This window comes from Fukomys damarensis, unplaced genomic scaffold (genome assembly GCF_012274545.1).
Source record: "Fukomys damarensis isolate Sample0158 unplaced genomic scaffold, DMR_v1.0_HiC HiC_scaffold_16, whole genome shotgun sequence".
NCBI lineage: Eukaryota > Metazoa > Chordata > Mammalia > Rodentia > Bathyergidae > Fukomys > Fukomys damarensis.
This window is the reverse complement of record NW_022900928.1, coordinates 13,028,965-13,047,509: the sequence shown is the minus strand read 5'-3', so window position 1 is coordinate 13,047,509 and position 18,545 is coordinate 13,028,965. Positions and strand designations below refer to the sequence as shown.

Genomic DNA, 18,545 nt, shown 5'->3' with positions numbered 1-18,545 from the left:
TATTAGGTACACTCCCTCCTCAGGCCTTTATACTTACTGTCCCTTCTTCCAGGTATGGGACTTGCCCAGAAACCCAAACAGCTTCTCCCCTCTCTCCCTGCTCCAATTCTTCACTCTAAATCATCTTCTCAATGAGATCTTCTCTGACTGACTTGTTTGCAATTACTGCATTACCTACCCTCATCCTATACTTTTCCCTATAGCACCACCTATAACAACATGCCTTAGTTTTTTTCACTGTCCATTTCCTCCAACTAGAATGTACTCTCTGAGGCCAGGGAATTCTGTGTTCATTGTTGTATCCTTAGCATCTATACTACTGCTTAACAGTGAGGAGATATTCAGTCAATATTTACGAATAAATTAATACACTGATATGCTAAAATTTAAGTGGTAATAATAGCTAGAAATCTGAAAGCCATCCTACTTTTTTCTCATACTCTATCACCTACCAAAATCTTACCAATTTTATCTCCGAAATATTGTTTATCAGTCCCCCTCCTTTTACTTTCACCATGCTTACTATTTTTCACCTGGACTACCATAAAAAACCTTCCTAAGCAGTCTCTGTAAAAGCAATTCTGCCACTCTTAAGTCTAACTTCCATAATAAGGCCAGAGTCATTTCAGAACACAGACAAAAATATCACCCACTCCACCCTACATCCACTTAAGACTAAAAACACCTTAGATGGCTATGGCAGAGGTCAGCTAATGTTTTCTATAAATAAATAGTTCAGGCTTTGCAGGACATACAGTGTCTGTTCTAACTACTCAACTCTAGTGCTGGAGTACAAATGAAAATGACAGCAGATAATATGAAAAAATGGGTATGGCTGTGTTAAAAACAATTATTTACAAAACAGAAAGTGTACTTGATGTGGTCACCTGACCTAGATGATAAAGCAAAGCGTCTTAACATGAGCTGCAATGTGGTAATCTAATGCCTGACTATCTCTAATAGCACCTCCCCCACTTCACTTTATACTTACTATTACAGAACTGGTGTAATTACATGTATACCAGGCATAAGGATACACTGTTATGTCCTTCTCATCTTTTTTTCTGGCTAATGCACACTGCTTAAGAGTTCACCAGGCAGTATCTCATCTAAGAAACCTTCCTTGGATGTTTAAATTGTGTTTGGTATCCCAAAGAACCCCAATGTACTCTGCTACATTTATAATACTGCATTACAATTTTGCTTAAATCCTCCACCACTGGTTTTCTAAATTATTGACAGAAAAGAACTAGATCATTCATTAGCATAATGCCAGTCATCTACCATATAGGAAGCATCCAAATTGAACCGAATTAAATTTTTGAATTCAACTGAGGTTTCTCTCAGTAACAAAGCTGAAATGAGAATTAATATGTAGACTCAAGCATTACTAAGAAGTTTTGGGAATAAGCTGGGCCAAAAAAGAAGACATCACATATTGCCACCAAGAATAGTTTAAGAAGCCTCAAAATATTTAATCTAATGCAACACTAGTACTTAAGAGACAAAATTTTTGACATTATGGCAAAATGTGAATTAAAACTTACTTCAATTTGAAGAGCCAGTTCCACTTGGCTGTGGTAAGAATCTAAGAGTTCTTCAACAGGGTGTCTGAAATAAAAGAATAGTTATTGTACTAAAGGATAATAATACAAAATAATTACTCTAATCATCAAAATAAATGTACTCACATCCAAAATTAAGTTTCTGGTTTTTGTATTTATTTATTTATTTTTGTTTTTTGAGACAGGGTCTCAACTATGTAGTTCAGGCTAGCCTTGAACTCACTATGTAGCCCAGGCTGGCCTTGAACCCATGGTGATCCTCCTATCTCAGCCTCCCAAGTGCTAGGATTACAGGTGTGCACTATCATACTTGGCTTCAAAATAAAATTTAAAAACCTATAATTAATGTTTTAGATGCTATACCTTGTCATGACTTCTTTATAAGGTTTTTCTATTTGATACAGGTATTTGTTTAAATCCACAGGTGTTTCATCATCTTCTGCCTAAACAAACATATATACAGGTGTTTAAAAAAAATCCAATGCACTCTTTGGTCTATGAAACTAAATTGACTTTTCAGAACTGAAAATAAAATGGTGCCAAAATTAAATATTATTATTGACTTAGAAAATGAGTCAATATTGTTTTAAAAAAGAATTATTTTTCAAATGGGAAATATAAATGCTTTTAAGTCTACTTTCTGGTAAGAAAATAGCCCTTTAAAGCAAAAACTAGGATAAGGACCTGATAGGGAAGAGATCATCTGAAATTGTGCTTTATTTTTTCTCATAATAATCATGTTTCCTCCCATTCTGAGCTGACCCTAACAAAACAGGTACTACTGGTCTTCTATGTAAATGTATAAACACATCATTCCTTAAGAGACTGAAAAATTACCAATGATTGCCAAAAGGTAATGAATTTTGTGAAAGTTTCTATCCAACTGAAGTAAATTCTGCCTAACCTAGAGAAACAAGACCCTACTAAACAAAGGAAAAACAAAAAAAAGGAAAAATGACTACTTATCCCAAAACTCTACTAAATGAATGTCTCTTTATAGTTTAAAAATTAACTTATAAATTAATCATGTATGTTTTTTGTTTTTTGTTTTTAGTAAAAGTAAAGGAGATCTTACAAAGGATGGCTGTATTTCCTACATTTTACTTTGCTATCTATCTATCTATTTATTTTTGGTACCAGGGATGGAACTCAGGACCTTGAGCTTGTGGGGAAGGTGGCAGCACCACTTAGCTAAATAAATCCCTGGCCGCATTTTACTTTGCTTTAACTTCAGAAGAAAGTACTGAAATTTTAAAACTAAGAATGAATTTTCACTTTGTAAGAAATGATTGGCCAATCTGGTGCAAGACCCAAGATGGATCTTTTTTTTTTTCCTCCAACACATTGTTAGTATCCAACAACATTGTCTTCCCCATTTCTTCTTGACTGACCCTGAAGTGATTATCTTATATATAATTATTACAAATAGCTCAGGGCTTCTGCTGCCTGCCTCGCAAGTGCAAGGAGCCGAGTTCAATTCCAGGTATTAAAAAACATGCAAACAGACAAACAAAAAAAAACCCTTAATTCCTACATTTTTATTTTCTATTATACCTCTAGCTCTGAGAAAATATGCTTCCTAAACCTCTGTGATTGAAAATCTCCCTCCACCTGCTGAGAAAAAAATAACTAATGGGAATAACTAGTAATTACCCTAGTTCATCCCAAAAATCTTAGAAAACATACAAACTGAAAATTGGCTAATTAGCAGAATAGTTCAGATTCAGCAAGGGCAATTCAGTTATAAGGTACACACATACTTACTGTTCGGGCTAGATTCTGGCACAATGCACTGAAGGTCAAGAGTTGTAATTTGATCTCTGCGTCCCATTTTCGACAGTTTTGAATATGTTCATGACTTCCAAGGCAATGGTTGCTGTTAAAATATATTAATCATTCACCAGTGTTATCCTATTCAAATTAGAACTTATTAGAAGGTGAGGGTAAAATATCAATCTGCATCAGAAATGGAAAAGAATGGTAAAATACACAGATAGTTTTTTAACCAAATGTGAGCATTTACATAGAAGAATTATTCTATGTGGGAATAAGGTGAAGAAAGAAAATGAAGGAATAAAACCAGGGACAGGCCATTTCTAGTAATCTAGGAGAATGAATCTATAAAACAACCAGACTAACTGCTGGATAGAATGAATTACCAGGTTAAAGAAAGATTCATATAGCAATTATTTCAGGCAACTAAAAGGCAATAATAGCTGACTACCGTGAATAGAGTAACAGTGTATGCTACAAAAGGAGAATGGAGTCTACAGTGTTACTGAATCTTCACAGAAAGAAAAAAAGATTATATTCATTTATTAGCCAATTACCCACAATTGTTCCTATATAAGACTATAAGCTTTTAAGGTAGTATCACATTTTACTTTCTTCTGAAATCCCACACTAAGACCAGACCAGACATCTTAAGATACAGCATATTTCAATACAAGCATAATGATTCAATGACTCAATTAAACAAAACCCAATGTATTTTTGTTTTGTTTTGTTTTTGGTACCAGGGATCAAACTTGGGACCTTTCACTTGCAAGGCAGGGGGCAGAACCACTGAGCTAAATTCCCAGCCAAACCCAATGTATTTTTGTTTTTTGAGACAGGGTCTCACTATGTAGTTGAGACTGACCTGGAACTCACTAGGTAGAGCCCAGGATGGTCTCGAACTCACAGGGATCCTCCTGCCTCAGCCTCCCCAGAGCTGGGATTCCACGCCCGGCTCCAATGTATTTTTGGATTATCACTTTAAATTGAAAATCTCTAATTTACGCCATTAAAAATGAAATTCCTAAAGATAACAATTAGTAGTTAAATAAACTTACTTTTGCAGCACCTCCTCTTGACCACAAACTTTTAGGACATAGTTGCCAACATCTACTTGATTCAAGTCATCATGAACCCAGCAAAGGGCTTGCATTATAATAATTTCTACCGTGGAACTCACTGCAAAAAGAATTAGTCATTTTCATTTTGCTCATTTACCTCTAAGTATATAATTATCCAAGACTATATTACTTGCAATCTAGTCAGTGCTATACAATAGAAGTGTGCAACTTACAAATGTATGCCACATACATAATGTAAAATTTTCTAGTAGCCACACTGAAAAAAGTAAAAGGGGTAGAACTAATTTTAATTATGTTTTAAACTAATCTAGCCAAAATATTTTAACATATTATCAGTAATTTATGAATATAGAAACACCGTACTTTAAAACTAAGATTCTGAACTCCAGTGTGTATTTTGAATTTATAGCACACAATAAACCAGGTTAACATTTCCAGTGCTCGATGTGGCTAATGCCCATTACATATACAGTGCAGGCTTAAATTAAGAAAGCCACAACCCTATTAAGACTCCTTCAAACAATTTTTTTCGGGGGGTGGGTACTGAGAATCAAACTCAGGGCCTTGCCACAGGCAAGTGCTATGCTGAGCTACATCCCTGGCCCTCCAGCAAACAATTTTTAAAACACACATTTTCTTTCTTTTTTTGGGGGTGGGGTTTGAGACAAGGTCTCACTACACAGTTGAGACTGATCTGGAACTCACTATGTAGCCCAGGCTGGTCTCCAACTCAGTGATCCTCCTGCCTCACTCCCCAGTGTTGGCTAATGCCCATTACATATACAGTGCAGGCTTAAATTAAGAAAGCCACAACCCTATTAAGACTCCTTCAAACAATTTTTTTCGGGGGGTGGGTACTGAGAATCAAACTCAGGGCCTTGCCACAGGCAAGTGCTATGCTGAGCTACATCCCTGGCCCTCCAGCAAACAATTTTTAAAACACACATTTTCTTTCTTTTTTTGGGGGTGGGGTTTGAGACAAGGTCTCACTACACAGTTGAGACTGATCTGGAACTCACTATGTAGCCCAGGCTGGTCTCCAACTCAGTGATCCTCCTGCCTCAGCCTCCCCAGTGCTGGGATTACAGGCATGTGCCACCACGCCCAGCCATAAAACACATTATAATGAAAAGGAATCATCAATTGAAATGTTTGACATTTACTTGACACATTTTTCAATGTAGAATAAAAATATAGCAAACAGGTACTATCTTTCTTGAGAGAAGCCAAATACTAAGATTATAATACATTAAAAACTAAACCTTTAGTGACCTATTTGTATACTTACAGCATCTATGTTCACCTTAAAAGGCTCTATCTCATATAATAACCTCCTATACAACTGTATTTGTGAATATATAATATTTATAATTTGAGCACAATTCACTTCTACCATAATATAGTTACATTTCTTAATTGAGATGTGTATTATAAATGTACATATTTATGAATTATAAAAATGTTTGACATATTTTTAAGGTCATACTTTGATGTTAGTAAAAATTTGATATAAATCAAAACACTTGCTATCAATGCTTATTCATTCTTTTAAAAAGCTTTAGTATTCTTATTGCACACTTGGAGCGAAATAGTTTCCCAGCCCAAAATATAAAGCATGTTTACAAAGAGTAACTTTTCCTTCATAAACTAAAAGAATGACTTAGTTGACCAACATTCTTCCATTTAAGATATACTTTTTCAAAGGGGCTTCCAAAGTACAAAGGCAAAAAGAAAGTATCCAAATACTGGACAAACTTCTAGTCATAACCATTTTAAAAAATGGACTAATTCTTAGGCTAAAGAAATATTGATCTTGGCCACGGATTTGCCTCAGTGGTTCTACTGCTTGCCTTGCAAGTGCAAGGTCCCAAGTTCGATGCCCGGTACCAAAATAAAAAAAAAAAGAAAAAGAAATATTGATCTTATTCTGCATTGGAATCCTATGAAAATTATAAACACGGGCCGAGGATGTGGCTCAGAGCAGCACAGCACCTGCCTGGCAAGTGCAAGGTCCGGAGTTTGATCCCTAGTACAAAACACAGACACACACACACACTCTAAAAATAAACTGAAAGAAAATAAAAGAAGATTTAAAAAAATTATTTCTACAGATTTTGGGTGATATGACTCTACAAAAAAGATGCTTGTGCCAAGTTTGGAAGGGCAAATTAAAACCAAAGGAGAAATTACTCCTCTTTTGAGATTAGCAAGAGATGTAGAACTTCAATTTCACAGATAGCTCTTTATAAATAGGCATTTTTCTTGCCATAGTATAAGAGGGAAACAAAGAATTAGACTATAATTAGCTTTTCTGTCCAAAGCTTTTGGGCCTTGGCCAAGAACTGATTATTAAGTTCTAACCAGCATTTTTCATCTCAGCATTTTTGTAAAAGTAATCTGTTTTCCCGTTAGTCCTTCCCAGCAAACTAGTCATATAAATGCCAATATTGATAATTTAAACACATTCTTCCTAATCAAAGCAAAACAAAACACTTGGGGAACTCCAAACCTACCATCACAAGTGAAAGTAACAGGCAGCTGAAATCCTTCAATTTCAATGGAGACCTTCACACTAGCATTTTCTCCACATATATTTCTTTGCACTGTGACTGGACTTAACAAATAGCCTGGATTTGTGCAATGCTTGGAATATGGAAATTTGGTCTTCAATCTGTTCACAAGAAAGAAGATATTAAATTCTTTTTTTTTAAAAAAAGCTGCACTTGAGACCCTGAACAAGGCTTTACATGCTTACAGCCACTCAATTCTGTGTCTGTCCAACTCTAAAGCAGCTTGTGAGAATGGCAATGAATGAACCACTGTCAAAGCTCCAAATACCAGCATTTGCCTTTTAAATAAAAGGAATCCAAAGAGAAAGAAGAGATTAACTACTGCCAGGATATCTTTGGCAACACTATCAACATTACCCAGGCACATTCTAGTTAAGTTGTATGAAAAGGGGTTCTCTGCTTCACATTCCTCTGCCACACATTACCATACACAAACTGGCACATTTTTAACGAATTACAATAATATAAGCAATACAGCACTAAAGTGTAATGGCCAGAGGGAAACAAAGTTTGTTGTCTTCTTAAAATCTTTTTTTAAGGACCTTTTGATTACAAACACTATTTGTGGTTGCCATACAAGGAAAAAGAAAAGACCATAGGTTTTTATAGTACTGCAAAGCCTTTATTCCAGCAGAATGGCACGCAAAGGTATAGGAACAAGGCAGTCTACATTTCAATCCATGGGCATGGTGCATAACTCATCTGGCACAGTTGCTATCAAGACAGGGGGAGATATGTTAGGAATATTGTCCATTAGTTTCTGTAATGATTGAAATATTCAACTCATAAGCACAGAATAAAACAGTTCTGAGATGACAAAAGAGTTTTGGGGGAGGTAGGAAATGTAACAGCACAAAACTCTAGCATCTGGACTGGGGACGTAGTTCAGTGGCACTGCACCTGCCTCGCAAGTGTGAGGTCCTGAGTTCAATCCCCAGTACAAAACAAACAAACTCTAGCATTAGATCACCTAAATTTGAATATTGATTTTACCACTAACTTAGCATGTGCTTTAAGGCAAATTATTCAATGTCCTTGTTGCTTCATTTTCTTCCTCTGTAAACTAGGGGTAGTAATACTACTTACCCCTTCACCTAGACTCATGAGAACGTGAATTCCATTTACAAAACAGTGGCTAGGATATGGTAAGTACCATATAATAAGCTTATCAAATGAATGAATGAATGAATGAATGAATCTGATTTTTGCATTATGATCTTAAGCAACACAAAGGATCCAATATTAAAAAGAAATATAATAAAAAAGTAATATAAACAACAAACTTAACTGATATAGGAACAGACCTTCAGACATACATTATTTTTAGAAATTTGATTGTCTTGTTCTCCTCTCACTCCTCTCTTTTTCTCTAAGGATTCAACCCTGGGTCTTTGCACTGAGCTACATCCTCACAACTCTTTTTTTTTTTCCCTTCTCATTTTTGAGACAGGATCTCACTAAGTCACTAAAATGCCCAGGCTGGGCTCAAATTTGCAATCTTCCTGCCTCTCAGCTTCCCAGAGTGTTGGGATTACAGGTGTGTGCCATTATACCCCAAGAGTGTTTTGTTTTCTACATGTTATGCAGTAGATGCAGCAAATCATGAAAGTAACTAATATATGAAGTAGTTGAGAATTTTGCCTACCTCCAATAAAGACTTCAATGTTTAGAAATTCTAAACCTGGCATGGTGAATTGTGCTTATAATCACAGAACTCAGGAGGCTGAACAGGAGGAGGATCTAGAGCTGGAGGCCAGCCTGGGGTACACAGCAAATTCAAGGCCAGCCTGAACTACAAAACCCTCTCTCAAAAAACAAAAACAAACCAAAAAAACACAAGAGGACAAAAGAAATAAAAAAGGAGAGATTACTGTTGAGAGCTCAGAAAACAATAAATTTTTTAGAAAACTTCCAGTGATAAATTTTGCACTCAATGAATTTGGCTTTGTTTGGGGAGGGGGGAATTCTTCACTTTGCCTTCTTAAAGTGAGTTTATTTTTTTACACAACAATGTAAATGTGCCTAGTGTTCATCAAACTACAGCTAAAGTCATAAAATTTATATATTCCCCCTTTGCCCAAAAAGAAAAGTTTCTTTTTATTTTATTATTATTTTTGTTTTTTTGAGTCAGGGTCTCACTTTGTAATTCAGGCTAGCCTTGAACTCACTTCTCCTGCCTCACCTTCTTGGATGCTTTTTGTTTTGAGAAAAGTTTTTTTGTTGTTGTTGTTCTGCTTTGTTTTTGGTAGCAGGGATAGAATGTGGGACCTTGAGCTTGTGAGGCAGGTGGTGGCATCACTGAGTTAAATCCCTGGCCAGAGAAGTTTTTTAAATTGGTCCCTTCTATATGTTTGACACTATGAAACCTATCAGGTCCAGAAAATACAGTAATTTGTTTTGTTTTTCTATAAAACTGATGATTTCTATTTTTACGATTTGCTTTATAAAACATTACAAACAATAAAACCCAAAGTATAACAGATTCTTTAAAATTGGGGTTTTTCTGGTTTTGTTTATAAACTTTTTTTTTTTTGGTACAGGGGATCAAACTCAGGACACTTTGCGCTTTTGAGGCAGGCATTGGTCCCACTGAGCTAAATCCTCCGGCCCATTGTTTATAAACTTTTAAACATAAAAAATAATTAATTTAAATTATTAATAGGTAAATAAATTATTCATTTTAAATAATGGACCAGAAATTGTTTTGTGTACATATGTCATTGAGGACTGGACCCAGAGAGCCTTGCAAAGGCCAGGCAAATGATCTACCACTGAGTTCTATCAGCCCTTTTTTAGTTTGAAACAGGGCTGAACTAAATTGTCCAGATTGGCCTTGGAACTTGTGATTCTCCTGCCTCTGCCTCCCAAGTAGCTAGTGTCACAGACATGCACCACTGTGGCCAGATAAGGTATTTTTATGACCACTATAAGCCACATATATAGTTTGATGTTCTTAAATAACAAAAAGGTATTTTAAATTTTTATTTTTTCTAAAAATCTTCATCTTGCTTTCATCCAAAGAAAAAATTCTTGTTTATTTAATGGGACTCTATGGTTCAAGAAATTTAGTATCTCTATGTAAATATATACTAAACTTCTTGATACTTATTTTTTTATTTTGTGCTCAGTGAAGCTAAAATTCTGCTCAGACAGCTGAATCATGTAAAATCTAGATAAGGTCAAGAGAAAAGAAAAAAAAGGGCTTTAAAAGTTTTAATTAGCATTACTTTACAGGAAATAGAGTATTGTTTAGAATAAGATTTAATTAAATGCAGAGATAAAGTCTTATATTAGACCTGAACTATATATACATATATTATAGATAGATGAGGGGGGAGATTAAAAAGCCATTTAGATAGACAGGTATAGTGTGTGAGTTCTCATTTTACCCTAAAGGAGCACAAATGAAGAAGCAAAACTTACTGACACTTAACTAATTTTCCTTCTTTCTTTCTTTCTAATTTTGGAACTGGGAATTGAACCCAGGGCCTTCACAATGATCTACATCCCTGACTGTTTTTTATTTTGAAACAGGGTCTCAGTAAGTCACTAAGTTAGTTGCCTAGGCTGGGTCTAACTTCCAATTCTCATGCCTCAGCCTCCCTGAGTGTTGGGAATACAGTGGACTACCACAGCTGGCTAAGAAGCAGCTTACTAATAACATAAATACCTCTGTATTAGTTAGCTTTCCCACTGCTAGACAAAATACCTGGCACTCACAACTAAAAGGAGGAAAGGTTTATTTAGCTCACATTTTGAGAGGTTTTAATCTATGGTTGGCTGGCTCCAATGCAGGGAGAAGGCAGAAGGCAGAAGGCTCCAAGGCAGAAAGGCATGGTGAAACAAAGATGTTTAGTTCATGGTTGTCAGGAAGTAGAACAGGAAAACAGTGCCAGAGAGAAAAGGGCCAGAGACAGATACAGCGCTCAAGGTCATGCCTCTACAACCCACTCAGGCACACAAAGAAGAGTGCCTTACTAATCTTCAAGGAAACTCCTAAGCCAATCAAGATGATACTTAATTAACAACTTAATTAATAAGCTTAAACAGGGGCCGGGGATTTAGCTGAGTGGTTCCGACGCCTGCCTTGCAAGCGCAGGGACCTGAGTTCATATATATATATGAAGTGTGGTAGATATAGGGTTGGATATGGATATTATCTAACTTCAGGCATCCACTAAGGGTCTTGGAATATATTGCTTCACAGATGGGAGTGGGGCGTAGACTACTGTCATCATTGTAACTAAGTGGTGAAAACTCTTTAAGATTTGAATTGGAGATAGGTGTGTATCATAGAGTCTAGTGTAAACAAAAAACAGTTAACACAATCTAATGAAGTGTACAGAGCTTGTTTGGGGGAGAAATTTAAGAAACTGGGTAAAATATAACAGATTCCCAAACAAGTTAAAGATTATCTCAAAAACCATTAACCACAACAATGTGTACCAAAACAATCGTATACACTATCTGGGAATGAGCAACCCTGCTACAATTAAAACAGAGCACACTGGGAAAACACTAGATTCAAAATAAGTCTCCCACTGCATATCAACTTTCCTTACCTTAGGTAGCAGATTTTGTTCCCTTGGGATACAGCCTTATTTCACCACACCTAGCTTCAAGTTATTTTTAAATTGAGCATGTAACTTAGGGAATCCATAATTTAGAAAGAAAAGTCCCTTACTTTGCAATGGATTGACAAAAAGCTGCCACCTCCTCACTCTGTACTTCAATTTCTTGCAGAAGAGAACTTTCAGTTCGCAAACTACTGGTCCCATTTGAGTCTTTCTGTAATTAAAAAAAGTGTTTTTATTTTCAAGGTGAAAGATCTCTACAATGCTGCATAGTAGCATAGCACAAACATGTCTTTATGAAAGTATATACAAAGTTATGGAGATAAAATGAATTCTATCAGTAACAAAATTATAAATTATGTATTTCTATCTTTGTAAAATACCAACTGAGCCTTTTATTTTTTTTTTTGATACCAAGGATAGAACTCCAGCTCTTCCGCTTGTGAGGCAGGCGGTGGAACCACTGAGCTAAATCCCCAGCCCAAACTGAGCCTTATTTTAAATTCATTGGTTTTACTTGCTCAAAAGTAGAAACAGGCAGTATTAAGAAGTAAGTATGGAATGCTAGATTTTTTTCCCATTCAAAATATTACTGAAACGAACGCTTCAGTAAGTTAACAGCTGATTAAAATTAAAGGATACCTTCTATTTTAAGAAAGTGAAGCGATCACACCAAGACTCCGCTAGTAAATCAGGGATTCTATATATCTATATATTCAACTTAGGCCCCATAGTTTAAGAAAATACTTTAGGTAAGAAAATGTGTTTTAAGGAGTAAGTAGGCATTTTCTCTATGTAAATAAACTTACATAAATATCCTATAGTCCTTTAAAAGTTAAATCTGGCCAAATTTTGTTTGTAACATCAATTTACTACCCCAAAAGAGCCAAAAAGAGTTCACTAGAGTTTTTTTAATTTCTTTATATTGGGGATCAAACTCTGGACCTTGCACTTGTGAGGCAGGCAGCAAAACCACTGAGGTAAATCCCCGGCCCCATTTAGAGGTATTTTGATACATTGATACACTACATAAAAATATTTGATTTGGGGGCTGGGGATTTAGCTCAGTGGTTCCAGCGCCTGCTTCACGGGCACAAAAACCCGAGTTTGATCCCAGGTACAAAAAAAAAAAAAAAAAAAAAAAAAAAATAAAAAAAAAAAAAAAAAAAAAAAAAAAAAAAAAAAAACAGAACTAAAAAAAACCCAAACAACCAACCAACCAAAAAAAACTTGGTTTGGCATAAATTTACATGTACATAAATTTCTTTTAAAAATAAAATGGGAACATTCACAATTCAAAACTAAGGAAATAAAAACAGTATATAAATTTCAAGAGCTATAGTAGACTTCAATGGCCATGGCAAACAAGAACTTTTTAATTTACATCTTTTTGAGACAGAGCCTTGCTTTGGCCTCAAATTTGTGATCTTCCTGCCTTGGCCTCTTGAATAGCTGAGAATACAGGTATGCATCATCACAACTAGCTAAGAAGATTGTGATTAAACTGAAAAATTAGGGCAATTCCTTTACAAGTTTTCTATTTGTAAAATGTGGCAAGAGTCCTTTCTTCTAAAATGTGATATAGGGCTAGGGATTTAGCTCAGTGGTTCTGGCACCTGCCTTGCAAATACAAGTACCCGAGTTCAATCCCTGGTACTCCCCCCAAATAAAATGTGATATAAATATTTGGGAGCACGTGGGGAGGGGCCGTTTGAGGGTCGGGAGACCTTAAGAGTTCACAAAATCACAACTAAAAATAATAGGGCTCTTGAAAAAAAAGAGAGTTAAGGAAGACTATTGAAAACTATCGTAAAACAACTAAAGTTTTAACTAAAACAATAAAAAGTCTTTATAAGAATATTAGCACAAAGTATCCACGCCCATTTGCACCAAGCATTATGGTCTTTGATTGGCATGTAACACCATGGGGCTCTTACCTCCTCATTTAAAATGGGATTCTTCTATACATTTGCTTCCCATCAAGACCAACTGCAATGAAGATAAAGTATAACACAAAGTGTAGAAGAATTCACCCATGGGCTGGGGATTTAGCTCAGCAGTTCGGTGGCCTGCCTTGCAAGTGCAAGGACCCGAGTTCGATCCCCGGTACCAAAAAAAAAAAAAAAAAAAAAAAAAAAGAATTCACCCAACCAATAGAAAAGTTCTTAATTCAAAGGGAGAAGTCATAGCTTCTTCGTCTACATTTGCTATTTCATTAGTTTTTTTGGGGGGGTACTGGGAATTGAACTCGGGTCCTTGCACTTGCAAGGCAGGCCAATGAACCACTGACCTAAATCCCCGGCCCCGATTTTTTTTTTTTTTTTTTAGACAGGGCCTCATTATATAGTTCAGGCTGGCCTTGAACTCGCAACGATCCCCCACCTCAGCCTCCCAAGTGCTAGGATTACAGGTGTGCACCATGCCAGGCCTCACTAAACAGTTTTAACACTGTGGAATATGAAACCATGCACTTATGTAGGTGAGCATGTGTGGTTCTAGGGACTGAACATAGGGCCCTGGGCATGGTGGGCAAGTTCCCTACCAGCTGAGCTACATCCTTAGCCTGAAACCATTTCTAATTTTCAATAAAGAGAACACTTCTGCAGCATTTTGTGTCTTTAACATGTTTGTATGTTGTTCAACCTTTTTCTTAAGTTGTAAGGTATTGATTGCTTCAAAATGTTAATATGCTGAGAAAGTTATGTTTGAACTAGTGGCACTTTCCTGTTATATTAACATCAATTGAGAGTTACCAATCATACATTAATCTGTGTCAAAGAAACAAGCACAGTAGCAAACAGATTATACCACTCTAAAGAACAGGATTTGGTATTTCCGAAAGCCTCTGCTGATATTCCAAATCAGCCACAGTTTAATCCAATCTTATTTTCCAGAACTTCTCAAAACAATACTATGTTCCTGTTAGTCTCAATCAAATCCTGTTCATATAAAATACAAATGGGTTGTATCCTGTCTCTGAACCTTTTCTCTTTGCTTGAAATGTCTTCCTCTTAATCTACCCTCACAATATGTCAATACGTGTTGGGGGGGCACTAGGGATAAAAGCCCAGGGCTCTTGCCCTATGTCCCCACTCCCTTTTTATTTTGACACAGGGTGTTTCACTTAGCAGTCATCCACACTAGGCTCAAACTTGGAATCATTCTGTCTCAGCTTTCAAGAATATCAGCTGGGATCACAGGTAAACATCACCATCCCTGGCTAAAAAAAATATTCTTTAAGGCAGGCCCAGTGAATGCCCCATCATCTATAATGCCTTCCATGATTACTCAATATGAATCAATTCCTTCCTCCAGCCCCTGTAAGTACTACTTAGTCAGAACCAAACATCTTATCGTTACATCATTTTATATGTACCTTAATAGGAAAGGTCCTAGAGGACAAATATGGAATTTTGTTTATTTTATAGAACTTCATATCCAGTTTAGAAGTCATTCAGCCACTGGTTCAATTTGTTGAATGTTTTATACTCCTCTAAAACAAATTATCAGTCCCTGGTGTGTTAAGAACTGGGCCACACAGTGGGAGGTGAGCAGTGGATGAGCAAGGGAGACTCAGCTATACTTAAAGCTGCTCCCCACTGTTTGCATCACTACCTGTGCTCCACCTCTTATCAGATCAGAGGGAGCATGAGATTCTCAAGCATGAACCCCACTGTGGGCTGTGCATATGAGGAATCGAGGTGGCATTCCTTTAAGAGAATCTAATGCCTAATGATGTGAGGGGAAGCTAATGCAGTGATGATAGCTAGCACTGAGGAGTGGCTGCAAAAATAGATTAATACTAGCAGAGAGATCTGACTGCACAGAAACCACAATAAGTGCTTGCAGACTCACCTCAAAACCCTATCAGTAAGTGAAAGCAACAAGCTGAACCTGTTGGCTGACATCATCATCATTATTTTTTCTTTATCTATTCAGCTACTGATGAGCAATAAGGCTGATTCTAAAATTTTTAAAAATTAATTTTATTGGTACAATTTATGTATACAATCTAATGACATTCATCTTTGGAAATCTGTATCTTTACATAATCTTTGTTTTCTTATTTTTTCTCCATTTTCCTGCCCTCCCTTCAACCCCTCCACCCCTCCCCATTTACAAAGACTTTGTTTCAGTTTTGTCATTTTCTCATATTCCATTCCTTTCTTTCCTTTTCTCCAACCCCTCTCGCTTCCTCTTCCCCCTTTGGACCTTTTCCTATTTCACAGTATCTATTATGCCTTTTGATCCTTATTTACACTTTGTTTCTCACATCAGAGAAACTATTTGGTATTTACACATGTATCCCATTTATTTCACTTAAAGAGTATCACCTCAGTATGTGTTCATTTCTCATTCTTTATGAGTAGTATCCATTTTATATACAAAAATGTTTTTCTTTATCCAGTCTCCAGTTGATGGGCAATTGGGCTGTTTGCAAATTTTAGCTATTACAAACTGTGCTGCTGTGAACATAGGTACACATGTATCACTGTGGTATGACTGCTTTAATTCTTTTGGAACGATATCCAGTAGGGGAATAGCTGGGTCACTTTGTTTTGCTTTTGGAGACAGGGCCTTGCTATGTAGTTCAGGTGGTCTTGAATTCACTATGTAGCCCAGGCTGGCCTTGAACTCACAGGGTTCCCCCTGCCTCAGCCTCCTGAGTGCTGAGACTACAAGCATGGGCCATGTTGGCAAGCTTTAAAATGGCAAATTGATGTACTTCAATTATACAGCTCTATCTAATGGCAGGGTTTTTTTCATTTTTTTTATTACTATATGTCTGCAGTACATGATTATATTCATCATGGGGAATGTGTACATGCACATATCACATCTTAATTTTTTGGTCCCCTTTCCCTGCCCTCCTTCCAACCCTTCTTCCTTTCCAGATTTACAAAAGCTATCTCCATTTTTTCTTTCAATTCCTTTTTTTAAAAATCCCTTTTCCCTTCTTCCCTCCCTTTTCTGCCATCTCTTATTCCCCTTCACATTTGAACAAATTATTCCTAATTCCTAGTATATTTCCCCCATTTTGCTTAAAATTTATACAGTACTTTGGAAATCTCACACAAGTGAAGTAATCCAATATTTAAACTTGTGTGCCTGATTTATTTCACTTAAGACTATGATCTTCAGGTGCTTCCATTTGCTTAAAAATGCCCCTGATTTATGGCAAAGTAGTATATAAATACCACATTTTCTTTGTTCATTCGTCTAGTTGATGGCTTACAGGCTGCTTCTGAGATTTGGCTATTATAAACTGTGCTAATATAAATATGAGAATGCATGTATCACTGTAATATGATGTCTTGAACTCTTTCTGGAAGATACCTGGAAAGGAATAACTGGGTCAAATGGAGCCTCTAGTTTTATTTCTTTGAGGAAACTCCATACTGCTTTTCATAGTGGTTGTACCAATTTGCACTCCCATCAACAATGGAGAAGGGTTCCTTTTCCCCTGCATCCTTGCGAGCATTTCCTATTGATTGATTTCTTTCTTTTTTTCCCCTGGGGCAGGGTCTATATGACTCAGGCTGGCCTTGAACTCGAGCTGACCCTCCTGCCTCAGCCTCCAGAGAGCTGGGATTACAGGTGTGTCCACCACTCCTGTCAGTTATTTGTCGATTTCCTGATGATAGCCATTCTTTCTGGAGTGAGATGAAATCTCAGGATTGTTTTAATTTTGCATTTCTCAAATGATCGGTGAGGTTGAGCATTTTTTCATGTACTTATTGGCCATTTGTATTTCTTCATCTGAAAAGTGTCTGTTCATTTCAGATGCCCATTTTTGGATCGGGTCTTTAAATTTTTTTGGAGGGGGTCTGATTTTCTTTTTTTAGTTCTTTATATATTCTAGATATTAGTCCTCTGTCTGAGGAGTAGCTGGCAAAATTTTTTTTCCCACCCTGTAGGTTGTCTGTTTACGCTTTTGGTGGTTTCCTGTGCAGAAGCTTTTTTATCTGATGTGATCCTAATTTGTTGATTCTTTTTTTTTTTTTTTTTTTTTTTTTTTTTTTTCTTTTGGTACCAGGGATTGAACTCAGGTCCTTGTGCTTCTAAGGCAGGCGCCAGAACCACTGAACTAAATCCCCAGCTAATGGAAATTAATGTGTGGTGTTCTTTTTGTTTCTTTTTTTTGTTTTGTTTTGTTTTGGTACCGGGGATTGAACTCGAGACCTTGCACTTTTTGAGGCAGGGGGCAGAACCACTGAGCTAAATCCCCAACCCCCAATTTGTTGATTCTTTGTATTATATTCTTTTTGGTTTTTTGAGACAGGGTCTCACTATGTAGTTGAGACTGACCTGGAACTCACTATAAAGCCCAGGCTGGCCTCCAACTCACAGCGATCCTCCTGCCTCAGCCTCAGCCTCCCAAGTGCTGTGATTACAGGTGTGCAATCACCACACCCGGCCTTTGTATTATTGTCTTTGTGACTGGGGTTTTGTTCATAAAGTCTTTGTCTAACACCTATATTTTCAAGAGTTTTACCTATTCTACCTTCCAGCAGATTGTGTTTCTGTTCTAATATTTAAATCTCTGATCTATTTCAATTTTAGTTCAGTACATGGTAAGATATATGGATCAGGTGAGATATACAGGGCAGGTGGAAAGCCAGTTTCCCCAGTACATTTGTTAAACAGGCTATCTTTATTCCAACAAAGCGCCCCCCCATCCCCAGTCAAAGATCAGTTAGCTGAGTATGCCTGCTGTTGTTTCTACATCATCTATTCTGTTCCACTGATCTACAAGTGTTTTTGTTTTTTTGCCAATACACCATGCTGTTTTCATTACTGTGGCTTTGTTGTACAACTTAAAGTCTGAGATTTTGATATCTCCTGGCTTTTCTAATGACAAGTTTAAGTCAGAATCCAACATTTATTTTACTCCATGGATGTCCTGCCCATTATTTTATTTACCACATCCACTCTCCCGCACTGCGCATTTTTTTTTTTTTTTTGTTCGGGGTCAAA

At 36.6% G+C, this 18,545-nt stretch overlaps 1 protein-coding gene across 5 annotated transcripts in view; it reads right to left on the bottom strand.

Annotated features, from left to right (window-relative positions):
- Positions 1-18,545, bottom strand: part of Pik3c2a (phosphatidylinositol-4-phosphate 3-kinase catalytic subunit type 2 alpha) — a 111,690-nt gene that overhangs the window by 46,581 nt on the left and 46,564 nt on the right. For all 5 annotated transcript variants that reach the window (XM_033764108.1, XM_010615166.2, XM_010615165.3 and 2 more), the window contains 6 exons: positions 11,678-11,781; positions 6,937-7,094; positions 4,400-4,520; positions 3,330-3,441; positions 1,929-2,008; positions 1,548-1,611 (listed from right to left, as the gene is read on the bottom strand). In XM_033764108.1, the coding sequence (XP_033619999.1) occupies positions 1,548-1,611; positions 1,929-2,008; positions 3,330-3,441; positions 4,400-4,520; positions 6,937-7,094; positions 11,678-11,781 (639 nt within the window). The remainder of the gene's footprint in view (positions 1-1,547; positions 1,612-1,928; positions 2,009-3,329; positions 3,442-4,399; positions 4,521-6,936; positions 7,095-11,677; positions 11,782-18,545) is intronic.